This window comes from Sorex araneus, chromosome 6 (assembly GCF_027595985.1).
Source record: "Sorex araneus isolate mSorAra2 chromosome 6, mSorAra2.pri, whole genome shotgun sequence".
Taxonomy (NCBI): Eukaryota; Metazoa; Chordata; class Mammalia; order Eulipotyphla; family Soricidae; genus Sorex; species Sorex araneus.
The window spans coordinates 44804135-44822537 of record NC_073307.1 but is presented as its reverse complement, the minus strand read 5'-3'; the positions used below and the strand labels follow the sequence as shown (position 1 = coordinate 44822537).

General features: G+C 40.3%; 1 protein-coding gene across 1 annotated transcript in view; it reads right to left on the bottom strand.

Annotated features, from left to right (window-relative positions):
* STK32A (serine/threonine kinase 32A) overlaps positions 1-18403 on the bottom strand; it is a 132316-nt gene that overhangs the window by 32185 nt on the left and 81728 nt on the right. Inside the window, exon 6 of the mRNA XM_055143263.1 lies at positions 16380-16417. Within this exon, the coding sequence (XP_054999238.1) occupies positions 16380-16417 (38 nt within the window). The remainder of the gene's footprint in view (positions 1-16379; positions 16418-18403) is intronic.

Here is an 18403-nt window from a genome sequence, read left to right as displayed (position 1 = left end):
TAGTTTTGCTATATAGCTTATGTATTCTACCCTTGATCCCCAACAAAATAACAAGAGAAACTAGAAATTGAGCTCCCATATGACCCTGCAATACCACTTCTGGGAATATATCCTGAGGATGCAAAAAAGCACAGTAGAAATGACATCTGTACCTACATATTCATTGCAGTACTGTTCACAATAGCCAAAATATGGAAACAACCCGAGTGCCCTAAAACAGATGACTGGTTAAAGAAACTTTGATACATCTACACAATGGAATACTATGCGGCTGTTTGGAGAGATGAAGTAATGAAATTTGCTGATAAGTGGATAAACATGGAGAGTATCATGTTATGTGAAATGAGTCAGAAAGAGAGGGACAGACATAGAGGGACTGCACTCATTTGTGGAGTGTGAAATAACATCACATGAGGCTGACACCCAAGGACAAGGTAGATACAAGGGCCAGGGGGATTGCCCCATAGCATGAAAGCTTGCAACTATCATGGTGATTCAATAAAATTTAAAATTTTTTTAAAATAATTGCTCTATTTTGTAGTTAAGTGGATGGGCATGAAAAGTTTCATGCTGAGTGAAATGAGTCAGATAGAGAGAGACAGACATAGAAAGATTGCACTCATCTATGGTATATAGAATAACAGAGTGGGAGACTAACACCCAAGAACTGTAGAAATAAGTACCAGGAGGTTGACTCCATGGCTTCGAGGCTGGCCTCACGTTCCGGGGAAAGGTCAACTCAGAGAAGCGATCACCAACTACATTGTAGTCGAAGGCCATGTGGGGGAAGAGAGTTGCGGGCTGAATGAGGGCTAGAGACTGAGCACAGCGGCCACTCAACACCTTTACTGCAAACCACAACAGCTAATTAGAGAGAGAAAACAGAAGGGAATGCCTTGCCACAGTGGCAGGGTGGGGTGGGGGGGAGATGGGATTGGGGAGGGTGGGAGGGACACTGGGTTTACGGGTGGTGGAAAATGGGCACTGGTGAAGGGATGGGTTCCCGAACTTTGTATGAGGGAAATATAAGCACAAAAGTGTATAAATCTGTAACTGTACCCTCACGGTGATTCTCTAATTAAAAATAAATAAATTAAAAAAAAAAAATAAAATAAAATAAAATAAAATAATTGCTCTAATGGTTAGAGCTAATAAATGCCATAGAACATGTGGAATCGATGTTCTATGGCATTTATTAGCTCTAACCATTAGAGCAATAAACTAAGTTCCCCATCTTTCCCCGATGTGGTATAGTCCAGTCCTTGGATTAACAGCTAGAAGGAGAAAAGGGCAACCCCAGGAGCTCAGGTAGACAAGCCTATTATCCTAGCTGTTGGCACAAAAGTCAAAGGCTTTCAACAGCTCTTGAAGTGTTGGCATTTTCATTTGCATGCTTCTTTGGCTTTGATGGAATATGACTATAATTGGAGGAGATGTCATCGAACCCTTCCATGCCCTACAATCCACAACCTCCCCTTCACTGTCTGCTCCCAAATAGCAATTGGCTGCGATACTCTCAAGCCTTTATCTTCAGGGTTGTTTTGTGCAAAAAGCTCTCTGGTTCTGTTTATGTGATGACATTTTAATAAGGTAAGATAACACTAAGATAGCTAAATGTTAGTGTTATCTTAAGGTATTTTTTGGCTGTGTGAAACCAATGAATGGATTCAACAATTCACCCCTTCACAGTAGAGATTAGAGGTTCCCACAGACTTATTTGTTTTACCATCCCCTTTTCATGAAATAAATCATTCGGTACCTTCCTTGCTGGAAATCAAGATTCTTTAAGGAAATGAAAAGAAATCCCTCTATTGCATCTGAGGCTACTACCATCCACCCCTCATCATTCTAATGCTTTCCCACAGTGGAGGGAGTCAGTAGTGCTCACCTTGGGGGAAAAATGCATACATTGTCTCTGGTTTTTATGTTCCTCCTTTTCTTTGGTCATGTCCAAAACACCAGATGAGTGCTTCAAAAACCTTGAGACATTAAGTGAACATAGGGACTCTGCAGTTAAGAGCAGATTCTCTGATGTCAGATTATTGGCTTCAAGTCTAAGGACCTGCCAGTAACGAGTTATAGTACTTAAAAATGTAACCTCTTCTCTCCGTAATGCTGGAATGGTAATACTAATTTTCTCATGAGGTTGTTTGGAAGATCGTTGAAATAACAGCCATGACAGACTTAGTTTAGCATTGCGCAGGAAGGGTAGAATAGTTATTTGATAATATTGGAGACCCCAGTATGACTATGCCAAACACACATCCCAGGACTTCCCTGTCTGAGATACTTATGCAGTAAGATTGGGAGGAGATCAGGCACTCACCTGAGAGACAAGTTTCATAGTGTTTCAAATAGGCAGTAGCCACAATCTCTAGCCTGAGTGAATGTTAGAAACCCACTTGGTCCTCAATTTTCTGCATTTGTGGATTTTTTTCTCAAAGTGGGTGAACAATACTCAGGGGTCACTGAAATGATCTATGTGGGCAGGAGCAACCTTGGGTATAATTAGGGCATCACTTTCTATTTGTTTGATGAGTGATTTATTTTCTGAAAAGGGACAAACAGGTTTGGAACCTCTGATATTGGTTAAAGATAGAGGATTTTGGAGTTCCTGAGTTCTCAAAGCATGGTCCATGACACCAACCCCAAAAAAATCCTTAACTGATTTACCAGGAGCTCTTCCAGGCAGGGTCAATTGTCCTCATCTTGTCATTTCCTCAAGATCTTGTTACTCTACCTTTACCAATAAGTTGGTGTCCCTGCAGGGACTAGTCCATGAGGTAATGTATAGTTCATTCTGGCACCTATTGATCTGCAGCCTATCCATTCTAAAAATGTACTTCCTTGTTCATTCCCTATAAAAAATTTCCCTGTGACCAAGTAGAGAAAACAGTAGCTTTGACTGGGGACATGAGTCCACTATCTTCCAACCTGCCAGTTTGTTGACACAAAATCTCTTTCATATGTGGAATATAAAGAAGCACAGCCAAAGTGGATGGTAATGGAGAGCATCATGCTAAGTGAAATGAGTTGGAAAGAGAGGGATAGATATAGAATGACTGAACTCGTTTGTGGAATATAATCACTGTATCACTGTCACTGTCATCCCATTGCTCATCAATTTGCTCGAGCGGGCACCATTAACGTCTCCATTATGAGACTTGTTGTTACTATTTTTGGCATATTGAATACTCCACAGGGAGCTTGCCAGGCTCTGCTGTGTGGGTGAGATACTCTCAATAGCTTGCCGGGCTCTTCGAAAGGAGCAAAAGTATCGAATCCGGGTCAGCCATGTGCAAGGCAAATTCCCTACCCGCTGTGCTATTGCTCCAGCCCTTATAAAATAACATGAGACTGACACCCAAGGACAGTAAACACAAAGGCCAGGAATATTAACCCCTACAGTTGAAAGTCAGCCTCATGAACTGGGGGAGAAGGCAGCTGGAATACAGAAGGGATCATTAAGTCAATGACGGTTGGAGGGATTGTTCCGGATGGGAGATGTGTGCTGAAAGTAGATAAAGGACCAAACGTGATAGCCTCTCGGTATCTATACTGCAAACCATAATGCCCAAAAGTAGAGAGTATGGGGGAAATTTTCTGCCATAGAGGCAGGGGGAGGGTTGGGATGGGGGGAATACTGGGGATATTAGTGGTAGAGAATGTGCACTGGTGGAGGGATGGGTGTTCGATATTGTATGACTGAGACTCAAACATGAAAGTTTTGTAACTGTATCTCACGGAAATTCAATTAAAAAACTCTTTGCTTAACTAAAAATGATTCAATTATAAACAAGATTAAATTTTCAAAGGGAAAAAAAAGCATAGCCAGGGAATGACAAATGACCAAAGGCAACAGAACCTAAGAACTGGTCTAGAACTGAGCCCACTCTGATAGGGATATGAAGAGGATGTGGGTTACTCTGAGACAGTGGTGCAGGGAAGAGGGTATGGTGTTGGAATGCTGCATTCAGGAAACCCTGTCATTAATTGCATTATAAATCAGAGTGACTAAAAGAAAATTTTATCTCTCTTTTTAAAAATTTTATTGATTCACCATGAAATATAATTACAAGCTTTCATGTTTGGGTTACAGTAACACAATGATAAAATACCCATCCCTCCACCAGTGCACATTCCCCACCACCAATATTCCCAGTATACCCCCACCTTTTCCACCCTTCCACTGCTTGCATGGCAGAAGATATTCCCCATACTCTCTCTCTCTTTTTTGGCATTATGGGTTGCAATGCAGATGCTGAGAGGTCATCATGTTTGGTCCTTCCTCTACTTTCAGCACACATCTCCCATCCCAACTTATTCCTCCAATCATCATTTTCTCAGTGATCCCTTCTCTATTCCAGCTGTCCTCTCCTTGCCCGCTCATGAGGCAGGCTTTCAATTATGGAGCAATCTTCCTAATCCTTCTATCTACTGTCCTTGGGTGTTGGTCTTGTGTTATGTTATGTTATTTTATACTGCACAAATGAGTGCAGTCCTTCTGATATCTGTCCCTCTCTTTCTGACTCATTTCACATAGCATGATACTCTCCATATCAATCCACTTATAAGCAAATTTCATGACTTCATCTCTCCTAACAGCTGCATAGTATTCCATTGTGTAGATGTACCGAAATTTCTTTAACCAATCGTCTGTTCTCAGGCACTTAGGTTATTTCCAGATTTTGGCTATTGTGATCAATGCTGCAATGAACATATAGGTACAGATGTAATTTCTACTGTGCTTTTTTGCATCCTCGGGATATATTCCCAAAAGTGGGATTGCAGGTTCATATGGAAGCTCAATTTTTAGTTTTTGAAGAACTGTCCATATTGTTTTCCAAAAGGGCTAGACCAGTCAGCATTCCCACCAACAGTGAAAGAGCATCTCTTTTTCCCCACATCAATGCCAGCACTGGTTGCTTTTGTTCTTTTGAATGTGTGCCAGTCTCTGTGGTATGAGATGATATCTCATTGTTGTTTTGATTTGTATCTCCCTGATGATTAGCGATATGGAACATTTTTTTCATGTGCCTTTTGGCCATTTGTATTTTTCTTTTCTTTTTTTTTTTTTTTTGCTTTTTGGGTCACACCTGGCTCTGCACAGGGGTTACTCCTGGCTCTGCACTCAGGAATTATCCCTGGCGGTGCTCAGGGGACCATATGGGATGCTGGGAATCGAACCCAGGTTGGCCGCATGCAAGGCAAACGCCCTACCCGCTGTGCTATCGCTCCAGCCCCTGTATTTCTTTTTTGAGGAAGCTTCTATTCTTGACCCCATACACTGTCTCTCTCATGGATTGAATTCATGCTGTGGTAGAACACAATCTTCCCAGTTATACCCAGACCAACATCAGTAGCATTGCCTGGGAAGCTGTTAAAATTGCTACTTATTGGGCCCTAAACCTAAGCCTTGCTCAGCCTACTAAATAAGAAACTCAGAAAGGTGAATCTCCTCAACCTCGAAACTGAAAAATGCTTGAACATGTTCTTCCAAGAGAAAAACCTGGCTTAGCAGAAAGGCCTGACCTTTGAATACATTCCTTACATATCTTATGAATGTGGTTAAAAGAGTGTTAAGTTTTAGCCTGTAATGCTTATTTTTGTATAACTAAATGTAGTTTTTAAAATGTTCTTGAGACAAGCAGGCAGGGAAGGGAATTCCTTAGCTATACACACAGACACAGACAACACACACACACACACACACACACACACACACACACACACACACACACACACACACACACACACTGGGTTTTGGACTGGTGTTGCTCAGAGATTACCCCTGCTGTGTGCTTAGAAATCAATCCTTTCAGGGCTCAGGAGACTATATTCAGTATCGGGAATCAAATGCGAGTCAGCTGCATGCAAGGTTAGTGCCCTATCTGCTGTATTATCGATCTGGCACACTTGGCAAAGCATTTAAAGAAACAAATACATAAAACCAAGATTGGATCCGAGAAAAAGTGGCAGTGCCTTGTTCCAGTCCTAAACTTCAAAACGCTCAAATGACCCAGCCCAAATTTAAGACCAGTCTGGGACTCCCATTCAAGGTAACCCAGGCCCCATCTGGCTGCATCCCGTAATGAGACAATTGTAGCAGAAATAAAAGCCCTGGTAAGACTCTAAATACAAGGACCACCAAACCTAAAGTCCTTCTCGCTCTCAAGTACCCTCAGGTCTAGCTGAGGTGGCTTAGAAAAAGAAACAATATAAAATCAATTTCTCAAAGCAGCTGAGTAGACTCTGGGGTCAAGGCATCCCACCTCCAAGTTGTGGAAGTCTCTATCCTGGGGTTTTCATGTCCTTAGGGCATGGATTTTCTTTGGCCTTTACCTTCTTTCTTTTTTTTTTTGTAGTTGAATATACATTTATTTTTACATAAACATTATAGTTACACAAATATTATTGATAGATATAATTATAGTGATAGTTGCATTTTTCTTTTTTTTAAATTTTATTGAATAATCATGAGAGAGTTACAAGCTTTCATGTTTGGGTTACAATATCACAATGATCAAACACTCATCCCTCCACCAGTGCACACTCCCCACCACCAATATCCCGGGTATACCACCCCTTTCCCACCCTCCCCCTGCCTCTATGGCAGATAATATTCCCCATATTCTCTCTACTTTGGGGCATTATGGCTTGCAACATAGACACTGAGATGTCATCATGTTTGGTCTATTATCTACTTTTGGCATGCATCTCACATCCCAACTGGTTCCTCCAGCCATCATTTTCTTAGTGATCCCTTCTCTATTCCATCTGCCTTCTCCCCTCTGTTCATGAAGCAGTCTTCCAGCTATGGGGCAGTCCCCCTGGCCCTTGTATCTACTGTCCTTGGGTGTCAGCCTCATGTGATGATGTTATTCTATACTCCACAAATGCGTGCAGTCCTTCTGTGAGTGGACCTTCCTTCTATATCTTTCTCATTCCTTAGTATCCAGAGAATTAGTATTGTTACTAATTTTGTATTAGTAATTTTTGAATTAGTATTGTTACTGTTACTTTAGCAATTTTGTCCTTCTCTGCTCCCTCAACATCCCCTCAAAAAAAAAAAAAAGTTGGAGGACTACTTAGGGGTAGGAAATGCCGAAATAGATGCCAGAGGCTGGTACCTCAGAGAGTGTGACAAGCTCTCTCTGCGAGAAACTTCCCAGTATTAATTTACTGACTCTGATTAAGCAAAGTCAAATTTTCCACCTTTGCACCATTAAGGAGGCTGGCAGAGAATGCCTAGGAGGTCCTCTCCCTCTCCAGTATCTAGCCTCCTCCATCCTGATTACTATGCTACAGCACACGTCCTATGATGTTTCTCCACCATTTAATGTTTTTTTGTTTTGTTTGGAGACCACACTCATTAGTACTCAGGACTTACTCCTGGCCTCGTGCTCAGGGGACTATATGGGTGCCTGGGACTGAACCCAGGTTGCCTTAACCTCTGTGCTACCTCTCTGGACCAAATCTACCATTTTCTATACTTGAGATACACATTCTTTGGAGGTACCTCAACTGTGCGTGCTCCCTGATCTCCTTCATGAATATGTATGACTTTCCTGAAAGAACTACTAAAATATGTATAAGCTGTATGTCACTATCTCTACTGGGCATAAAACCAGACATCCTATTCCCTCTCTTTGAAGCTGTTCTCCAGTCCCTGCTGGTAGAGACCCTTCCCAACTTAAGCTGTTTTACTGCCAGTAAAGCACTTCTTTGTTACTCAGTTGTTCCCGTGCTTTTTCTAGGATGACAGTATCTTTCCTCCCTAAAACTCTTTGACTTACCCCTGGCTGGTGCCAGATAATCTCGTCATCGAGATTACACATCCTTCCAGATCACATCCTTACCATCCAGATCACACATCCTTCTCTCTCGAAAGGGAGTAACATAACATTTGCCAGACCTGGCAGCAGGCTGTTTTATTTGGGGGGTAGGTGAGACCCCTCCCCGCCACCGCCCTGCTCACGGCTGCTCTCCACACAACTTGGGCAAAGTCTCAACCAAGAGTGAATCTTTCCCTGAACACTTTATGGAACACACCCTACCCATACTCCAATAGCACTGCACCACATCTGATGAAATTCAAAGTTTGAGGCAAACAACCTTAGAGTTAAATATTACAGTATTTCAGTTCTGTTTTGGGGCAGGGATTGGGGTTTGGGATGGAAACACCCAAAATATGGTGGTGGGAAGGTACAATGGTGGCAGAACTGGTTTTTGAATATTAACTGTAATCAAATATTGTGAACTACCTTATAAAAGAAAAAAGGGAAAAAAAGCCTATTTGACTTTATTATCTTCTCAAGAAATTATTCTCTACAGGAAAAAGGCAAGGAATCAAAACCTGGGTAAAGGTTGTAATTGACTTTCTTTTTTCTGCAAATTGCCTAAGCTCACCCAGTTTCAGAAATAAGGCTCACAGCACACTTGAATGGTAGGAGCCAGTCCCAGGTCGCAAAGATCAGGTGGGCTTCAAGTATGCTTAACAGCTGCCTTCAGAGTGAGTGCACCTTTCGAAACCTCCTCGAGGCCTTTGCCAGCTCTGACCTCTCTGGTACTCACCTCAGGTCACCAATAGTACACACTCAGTCCAGTGTATACAAAATTACCCAATGTAGGATAACAGTTTTTTTTAAATGCACAAATGATATATACATACCTCTCAGAGAGCCCAGCAAGCTCCTGAGAGTATCCCACCCACAAGGCTGAGCCTGGCAAGCTACCCATGGCATATTCAATATGCCAAAAACAGTAATGATAGATCTCACTCCCCTGACCCTGAAAGAGCCTCCAATTGTTGGGAAAAACAAGTAAGGAGAGGCTGCTAAAATCTCAGGGTTGAGTGTAATAGAGACGTTACTGGTGCCCGTTAGAGTAAATCGAACAACGGGATGACAGTGATACAGTGATAGGATAACATTGAGTTTTTTTAAGCCTTTCAGCCTTGCTGCAGGGAAATTAGTTTACCTTAAAGCAAACATCCTTTCTGTATGGGCACAGGAAGACAGTTAATATTATGCTTTATAACTTGGGAGCTGATTAACTTCAATAATATTTACTCCTGGGCATCTGCTTTCTTGACTCAGTTACCCTTAGTTCCTAGCACCCCCAAATCAGGGTCCCGATGAGGGACGGAATGGACCCAGGGCAAGCTATGAGCTACCCTAGCATCGAAATGGGCCAGGCCAAAGCGCCACAATACTCAGCAATAAGTTGAGAGCATGGTCATAGAGAAATTCTGTCATGATCCAAAAGTAACGATGAGACTAGGACCCTGCTGGGGTTAGGAAGACTAACCTGACCTGAGGACTGTGGTCTGGAATATACAGTGAGATGTCCTCAGGAATAACAAAACTTTAAGTTTTATATACCTCTTACTGTGCTCATACAGAATGGCATTGCTAGAATTATAAGAAGTAAATTTACTATAACTATTTAAGTGGATTGCTAGCTGAGGAAAGAAGAAAGTGACACACCCTGGATGGGATCCCGCCCTTGAGCGAATCTCCTAGTAATCTGGAGTAATCTCTTTATATGAGTCTTTGTTAATCTCCTGGAGGAGGGGTCTTACCCCTCTCTGTTGATTTGTTAATGTTCAACTCACCTTTGTGTCACCACCTATAAACTAAGACTGTAAGAGAAGTAAGGGAGAACACACAGAGGAGAGAAGACACAGAAGCAAGGAGAAGACACAGAAGCAGAGCACAGAGCAAAAGAGAATCATTGGAGCCAGAAGCAGGGGAAAGAAAGAGCACAAAGCAAGTGAGAAGTGAGAGCAAGTGGGGCTCCAGAGACTGAAGCAGAAGGGCTCCAGAGAGAGAGAGATCAGAAGAAGAGAGATCGGAAGAGACCAGAGGAGAGATTACAGAGACAGTCAGAGATAGAGAGACAGAAAAGAGCACAGCAGCACACACAGAAGCAGAGTACAAGGAGGAGCCATCCTGATCCAGTCCATACGCAGTGGCTCAAGAGCACCGAACTCGAGCGGCAAAAGAGAGAGAGAGAAAGAGAGAGAGAGAGAGAGAGAGAGAGAGAGAGAGAGAAAGAGAAAGAGAAAGAGAACCACCCCAGAGCCCTTGAACAACACAACACACACATCACCCACTCCCGCGCGCGCGCTTGTGTTTTTTACAAGTCCAGTGCCTAAATAAGAGACCTTAATTTACAGGAGAGTTGCTTGTGACTGAGTTCACAGAGAACTTTGAAAGTGCATCAGGATTAGGAATTTTGCTGGATTAGGAATTTCCCCCAGAAACTTTCTGTGCTATATCGTCAAATTGCCAAAAGGTGAAGCAATTGAAACTATTACCTTTTGATTTACTATGAGCTTATTTCCCTGACAAAAGGCAGAGTGGAAAAGGGAGAGAAATTATTTGAGGACTAGGATCTACTGGAAGCAACGCTATTAAACAAAGAAAGAGCACTGTGGACCTTGTGGTCACCAGGCCTGGGGCTACTGCTGTATTCCCTCATCTCTGTCCCCAGCCACAACCAACACTCACAGAGATCTGCCTGTAGATCTTCCTTTAGTTCTCTAAAAGAATGAGGGCTGGCTTAGCCGGGGAAGCTCCACACTTCCGACAGACTGAGGAGTCCTGAATCTGATACTGGCTTTTCTGCATGCCCAGTCACTGTGCACACTTTCTCAGCACAATTTAGACTTTGAGTCTGCTCATTTTGGTGGTCCAGTCCCTGGACATTGCATGGTACTAAGAGGTACCCTGGACTCGACCTACAGAATTCTCAGAGAATGGAATCTTAACCCTCACAAATGTCTCCAGAGTTGAACAACGTCCACCATGGAAACTGCAGTAGAACAAAAGCACTCCAGTTAGAATTCTACCTTCACGTGAAGTTTTTCATTTAAAAGTTCAAAATTTATTTAAACATTAGGAGAGGGCTTTGCTTTTGCTTTCACCTCTATGCTTTGGAACACAGGACAACACTTAAAATCCATAGTCATAGCATTGAGTAATTGAATTCTGTCATTACTTATCTCTTTCTCATTGGGCTTGTTTAGTCTCAAGACCTTTCTCAGCAGACTCCAGATCATCATTATCTATCAGCAAACAAAGTCTGTAACTTCAAATTCTTTTCTTAATCAAGACTGGCACGTTTTAGAATGTATGTATCATGACTTAATGGGATTTTTATTAAAAATGCACATCCTGGGGCTGCAGTGATAGCACAGAGTGTAGGGCATTTGCCTTGCATGTGGCTGACCCAGGTTCAATTCCCAGCATCCATATGGTTCCCTGAGCACCGCCAGGGGTAATTCCTGAGTGCAAAGCCAGGATTAACCCCTGTGCATCGACAGGTGTGACCTAAAAAGAAAAAAAAAGATGCACATCCTTATGCAGAGATTTAATAAGTCTGATTATTTGGAGAAAATAAATGGCAGCCTAAATTTATATGTATTTAAAAATCCCCCTTCTCTTTTATTTGTTGCTGTTGTTGCAATGTCAGGGGACTGCACACACACTTGGTTGTGGTGTCAACACACTTGCATGGAGTGCTTGCTCAGACCTCCACACTTTCCCCTGCAGTGAATACACATAAGATTGTACATCTGGTCATGATGCACACACATTTTTAATTGTGTACATACATTTTCAACTAGGATGCCTGCTTGATGCTTAAGCACATTTGGGGCCTCTGTGAAGAGAAGCCATTCCTTACTTCCCAGACTGACTTCTTGCCTTTCTCTGTTCTGGACTATCAGGGAAGATATTAAGAAAGTTAAATTATAGATGGTGCCATAAATTTCCTTTCTCAGATTTTCCAGGCAAATAATATTGTTCCTCTGTAGGCTGCATTTGTTTCCTGAATAATTTAAGAAAGCCACATGAATTTTAGACACGATGGAATTGAAAAAGTTGGAAGAAGTACATAAATTGGTAGGATGTGAAAAAACATGCCAGGAGAGTGGGGTTATGAGCCATTCAAGACATATGACCATCTTGGGCTCTGAACTAGTGAACAAGGCATTTGAAGGCCTCAGTAGCAGGTATGCTCTAAATTAAAAACATTTTTTAAAGTCAATTTCTGAAGTAGAAGAAATGTTTGCTCATGCTATGGAAAAGATTGATTCTCTGTTGTACAAAAGGATTTCACTCCCTTTACTACCAATCTTTTCTGTGAATACGAACCAATATAAACCAAAAAAAGCAATAAAATGGAAGTTCTGTCTGCTGCTGATTGGTACAAAATCTAATATAAAAAAATGCAATACTGGTACAGCAAGGAGGGTATTTGCCTTGCACAGAGCTGACCCAGGTTCGATCTCTATCGTCCCATATGGTCCCCCAAACACAACCAGGAATAATTCCTGAGTGCAGAGCTAGGAGTAACCCCTAAGCATGGCTGGGTTTGACCCAAAAAGACAAAAAAAATGTGATTGACAGTTCACTTGTGGAACTGGATATAGGAGGGATCATCCATAGTTGCTGAAATCTAGGCAAGAATTTCATGTGTTGGCAGATAAGCAGTGAAATATAAATGTAGAAAGAGACAACAAAGAAGGCTCCAAATTTGAAACATGGGAAGTCACACCAGATGTGCTTTAATGCTTCAAAAAGCAGACACTGATTTGTGATTTTTTGATTCTCAGAACAGTGAGACCTAATGAGCTTTGGGGTATCAAAGGTAACAAAAAATTTAAAACTGGCAACTTATGGCCCAGTGACTGAAAGACTTTTTAAAAAAATGAATAAACAGAAAGTACATAGCCTCAATTTTTTTTTCTCGAAAGGAACCCCTAGGACAATATTAGAAAATGGTAGTCAAATTTTTGCCTTTGTTTGTTCCTATCTCATTCACATATCTAGTCCTTTCAAAAGTGATGTTTCTCTCAATAACTATAGTCACCAAGTTGCATGCAGGATTGGAATATAATATACAAAAAAACACTTCTTACATAGCCTAGACCCCAAAAACTTGAGTGAAAGAGTTTGCTCTATTTAATATCCCAGATAGCGGGTGTAGACTAGGTCTTTTCTCCAGACAATTGGGATACAAGCTCATATTTTAAGTTATGTAGGCGCAAGAAGAAAAGACGTGAACAATAGACTCAGTCTGTTGCAGAAATTAATGAAATGTAAGACAGGCACTGAAGTATAATCACCTGAGATGTAAGAATTAAGCAAAACTCTTTAAACCAAGGACTAACACATCAACATAGATTCTTTGGGATATCTCTTCTAGAATCAAAATGATTCTTTAATAAAGGCAGGTAAGTTTCCATCTTTCACAGACACCATTTGATTTATGCAAAATCATGTAAAACAATATGAGAAAGTCACCACAATATCAAGGAAAATATGCTAATATCATTTTTCGGTCGAGTGGCTTTTCATATGGCAGACATTGGTAATAAAGCATTCAATAAATATTGTTAGTAAAACTGACAATGACTAAGAAGCAAGTACTCTTGTTTATCCCTAAATAAACTAAGGTACTTGTTAGAATTCTCAAATTCACTGTCATTGTTATCCCTTTGCTCATTGATTTGCTGGAGCGGGCACCAGTAACATCTCTCATTGAGAGACTTATTGTTACTGTTTTTGGCATATCCAATACGCCATGGGTAGCTTGCCAGGCTCTGCCATGCGGGCGCAATACTCTCGGTAGCTTGCTGGACTCTCCGAGAGGGGTGAAGGAATCGAACATGGGTCGGCCGTGTGAAAGGCCGCTGTGCTATCGCTCCAGCCCCTCAAATTCACAAGTGGATAAATTGTGTTTGAAGTGTTAAATATAACTATTAATTGAAGTTACATAGTACTGGAGAACTATATGTTTCATATGTGCTTATTATAAATCAACATGGTTAGTTTTTCACCATTAAGAGTCCAAATCCATCTTTCTTGGATGCCTTTTACCCAACTGAACTGGATTTTCAAATCAGGCAGTAAGTTTCAAGAACAACACTCTGAACTTTAATATTACAGAATTAATCCTTCAGAACTGGTATGATTAAAAGTATATATTAGGTGGGGCTGTAATGATAGCACAGTGGGTAGGGCATTTGCCTTGCACGAGGTGGACGTGGACTCGATTTCCAGAGTCCCATATGGTCCCCTGAGCACTGCCAGGAGTAATTCCTGAGTGCACGAGCCAAGAGTAACCTCTGTGCATTGCCGGGTATGACCCAAAAAGCACCCCCAAAAAAGTATATATTAGGGGCAAAGGTCAATAAATTAATCTATAACCACCAGTTGACAAATAAATGAGAAGGAAGCTAAATATGAGAGAATAAAATGACACTATGGCAGAAATAAGATAAAGCCATGGTCAAGATAAAATATTAAAATAATTTTTTCTACATGAAAGATAAATCTTTGAATGTTTTTGATAGACAAAATATGTCTCCATTCAAGATCTCAACAAATGAGAGGGCAGCAGGTACTGTCCATACAGGCAACTGAGTGACCTTGCATTGCAATATTACACAGGTTTCTGGACCGCATCATTATCCAACAACAACTGTATGTACTACAGTAAGTTCATTCAATGTGTTCCATTTGACCCTTCACTATACATATTTCATGCCTTTCACCTAATTGAATTGGCTATTGGAGACAGAACCAACTAAGTTCTCTTTGACTAGTCATATATTGTCAAAAGACTATGGTAGGTACCTTTTCTCAGCTGCACAAAGGTGACCTCTGTAGTCTAGGGGAGGCCTTCTCCACGAAAACCAAATTCCACAGAGTTCATTTGCATGGGGAAAAGAGGAAGTATATTAAGGATGTAGAGTGTATTGGGATGGCATCAGCACCCAAGGCAAGGATAACTGTTGTGCTTGTGGAAGTAACCTTTATTCTAGATCTCCCCATTGCTCACATTTCTAAGAACCAGCGAATATGTTCCCAAGTACCAGAAGCAGTATAAGCAAGGAAGAAATAGGCATTGAAATAAAGTGGAAAAATCTTTTTTGACAGTCTATAAATAAATAAAGATCCTGTGCTTTGAAATTAGAGGTCATACACAAAAGTGTTTCTTAACCCTCTGAGCCCAGATGGGGTCTGGCAAATGAGGTTTAAAATGCAACTAGGTAAATAAATAATGAGTCATGGATGAAACCTGGAGATTCAGTCCCACTTGAAAATCCTTATTGCAAAAATGAAATGAGTAAGGAGCTCTGTAGATTCAGAATTACTGCATCTAGTAGCTTTCTAAAAACACAACAAGGATCTTATTGCCACAATAACATTTAGAACATGCAGGCTGTATCCTACAGGCTTACTCTGATGTACTTATACGTCTAAATTGACATTAAAATAAATATTAAGAAGAGATTTTTCACATTTAATCATTGACAAAAGCTTGTACTAAATACCTTAATGATTCTTGAACTTCAGGCATTTACTTATCTCCTTTATGATTATTGACATACCCCTATTTTTTTTAAATCTGGATACCATATATCTAAATTAACTTTTCTTTACACTGATTTTTGTTTGTTTGTTTGTTTGTTTGTTTGTTTGGGTCCACAGCTGGTCATACTAAGGCCCCCTCTGCATTCTCTCCTGAAAGGTGGCTTCAAGTGTACCCAAGAACTACTAGATACAGGGACTTTACTCCGGCCTGCCATTGGCTTATTTTTTTGGTCCTAAACTTCTTTTGTTTTTTTTCATTGAAAAACACTTAAACAGAAAACCTGATATTTCATCTGGAAATACAAACCAATTTGCACTTATGAAAAAGAAAAGTACAAAAGTAGACACAAACCATAATGCCCAAAAGTAGAGAGAGAGTAAGAAGCAAGGTACTTGCCACAGGGGCAAGGGTGGGTTAGGGTGGAGGTGGCAGGAGGGATGCTTGGAACATGATGGTGGGAATTGTACTTTGGTGAAGGGATGGGTGCTCAATCATTGTATGGCTGAAACTTAATTATGAAAGTTTGTAACTGTATCTCATGGTGATTCAATTAAAAAAAAAGTAGGCACAATAAGAACCCAAAATGTTACTAGTTTTTAGGTTAATACTATTGCCTGTGAAATGTTGGGAAGCCAATTCCATTTTTATGTAACTGAGAAAATAATTATGAAGTGTTATGAAAGTATTAAGACAAGCCAGCACCAAGACATTTTAGGGGTTTTTTTTGAAGAAATTACTAAGTGGAAAGAGAATTACTTGCTCATTATGTAAATTCATTTTTACTTAAGGGTGTTTTGGTGCACTAGGTCACTGTTGCAAATAATAAAGTTCCCCCACTGCATGGATCCCACCCTGAGATGAAACTAGTCCCTATAACTCAAATGAATCAGGAAAATACCTTCTCCATGTGAAATACTCCCTTGCTAAAGATAAGAGACTTTTTTATATGAATACCATACAGTTGGTTGCAAACAAATAAATTTACTTACCATGTTCATCAAGCAAGATATTGTCAGGCTTCATATCCCTAGGAGAGTAAAAAGAAAAGGAAAAGTTGCTCATAATAAAATAGAACTAAAGCATAGAGAAAAAAATGTTCAAGAATGATGAGGTTAAACAAGATACTAGGCCCTCTTCACATACAGTCTTATTAAATTATCACAGTCAATAAATGAGGTATAAATTTAAGGAAGTTAAAGAGGATTGGAGAAATAGTACAATGAGTAGGGCACTTGCCTTGCATGTGGTGGACCTGGGTTTGATTCTTTGCACCACATATGGTACCCTGAACACAACCAGGAGTGATTCCTGAACATAGCCAACAGTAAGTCCTGAGCACCAAATGGTATGGTCCAAACAAAAAAAACTAACAAATAGGCTAATATTACTTAACCCAGTGTCCTGAGAGTATTAAATGGAATACATGTCTCCTGCATTCAAAAGCTCAGGCTATGAAAATCTATAGCCACTGGTATCTAAGCAGGTTTGTCCATTAATTCATGGGATTCCAAGGGGAAGGGGCATTTCAGTTGTTGTAATAATTATTTTATGGAATTATAGTAATGAAGTGAACTTAAACTATAAAATATTATAAATAGCAATAGTGAAGCTTTATTTTAAACTAGCTTTAAAAATGATGTTACCTCTACAATATTACTATTTGTTGGTTTTAATAAATAGTAAAACTGTAACAGTAAAATATAGAATATTCATTGTATTATAATATGATATTAGCCACTTAATAAAAATTAGGTTTGCAATGAATTTTAGTATTTTGGCATTGATCATAGTATACAGTTTCTTGCAAATGTGATGAGGTAACTCCTAGTTCCTGCATGGTAGACTGCTGTATTAGATTGCACATTCTTGGACTGGAGAGATAGTGCAGCAAGTAAGGCACTTGCCTAGCATATGGCAAACCATATGGGTTCAGTGGAGAGTTCCTTCAAGTCCTGCCCTGAGTGACCCCTGAACACAGAGTTAGAATTAAACCCTAAGCTCGGCTGGGTATGGCACCAAAACAACACAAGCAAAATGACTACATGAGTATTCTTGTGCCAAGAGAAAGAAAACAAAAACAAATTCAGCAATATAGATCAAAAATTTCTACAAGTACAGAGGGTTTTCTAATTCTGAAATTAAGCATTCAATCCATATATTTTCAGTCTTTTAAAATCATCCTAAATAGGAAATAATATATTTCAGATGCTTCTTTCATTTAAGGTACTCTGTACTATGTTTTAGTTCGGGGGTCATTAACCCTACATATATTTAAAGACACTAGACCATTAAGAAACATGGATTCTTAGACCTCGCATATGCTAAGGCTACATACAGAGACTCTCTGGATAGACCCAGATGTGTGTCTCCAAACAAGCAGAACCCCTAAGGATATTCTGTGTCATCACATTCAGAAATATCATCCAACTGTTGTCCAAATGTAAATAAACCAACTGGATTTTAAAATATGAACCTGTGAAAAGCTTATGTAAGTCTGGGAACTGATCAACATCATTCTACCAAAGTCCCCTGCATCCAATACTGATTGCCTCTCCCTACCTCTAGTACTATGGAAAAAGAAAGAGTCCCTATACTCTGTCCACTCTGCGGGCTCTGTATAATCCCTCTGACATGCTCAAGGATTTCTCTCAGGTAAGTGTCCATTTCTTCTCCTACACCTTCTTCTCCCTTTCCTTCCAGAACTGAGTCTCTTTGAAATACTTTCCTTGACTCACATCCAGCTCCACTTACCGTCTTGGTTTTGAAATTTTCCTTCTCAATATACCTCTAAATTGAGTTATTGTTAATAGGTGAGGAATTAGAGCAACTGCCATTCTTTTCTCAGCCCATGCTAACCAAACATTATCTTCCCTGGGCATCCCTAAAATTGTTTGTTAAGCACATAGATGGTCCTAGCCTGACAAAGCCAATTGTTTTATTTTCTTTATTATACTTAGCTTTTCAGTAGGTTGTCACTCTTTTCTTTCTGACACTTTTCTCTGAGGGCTTTCAA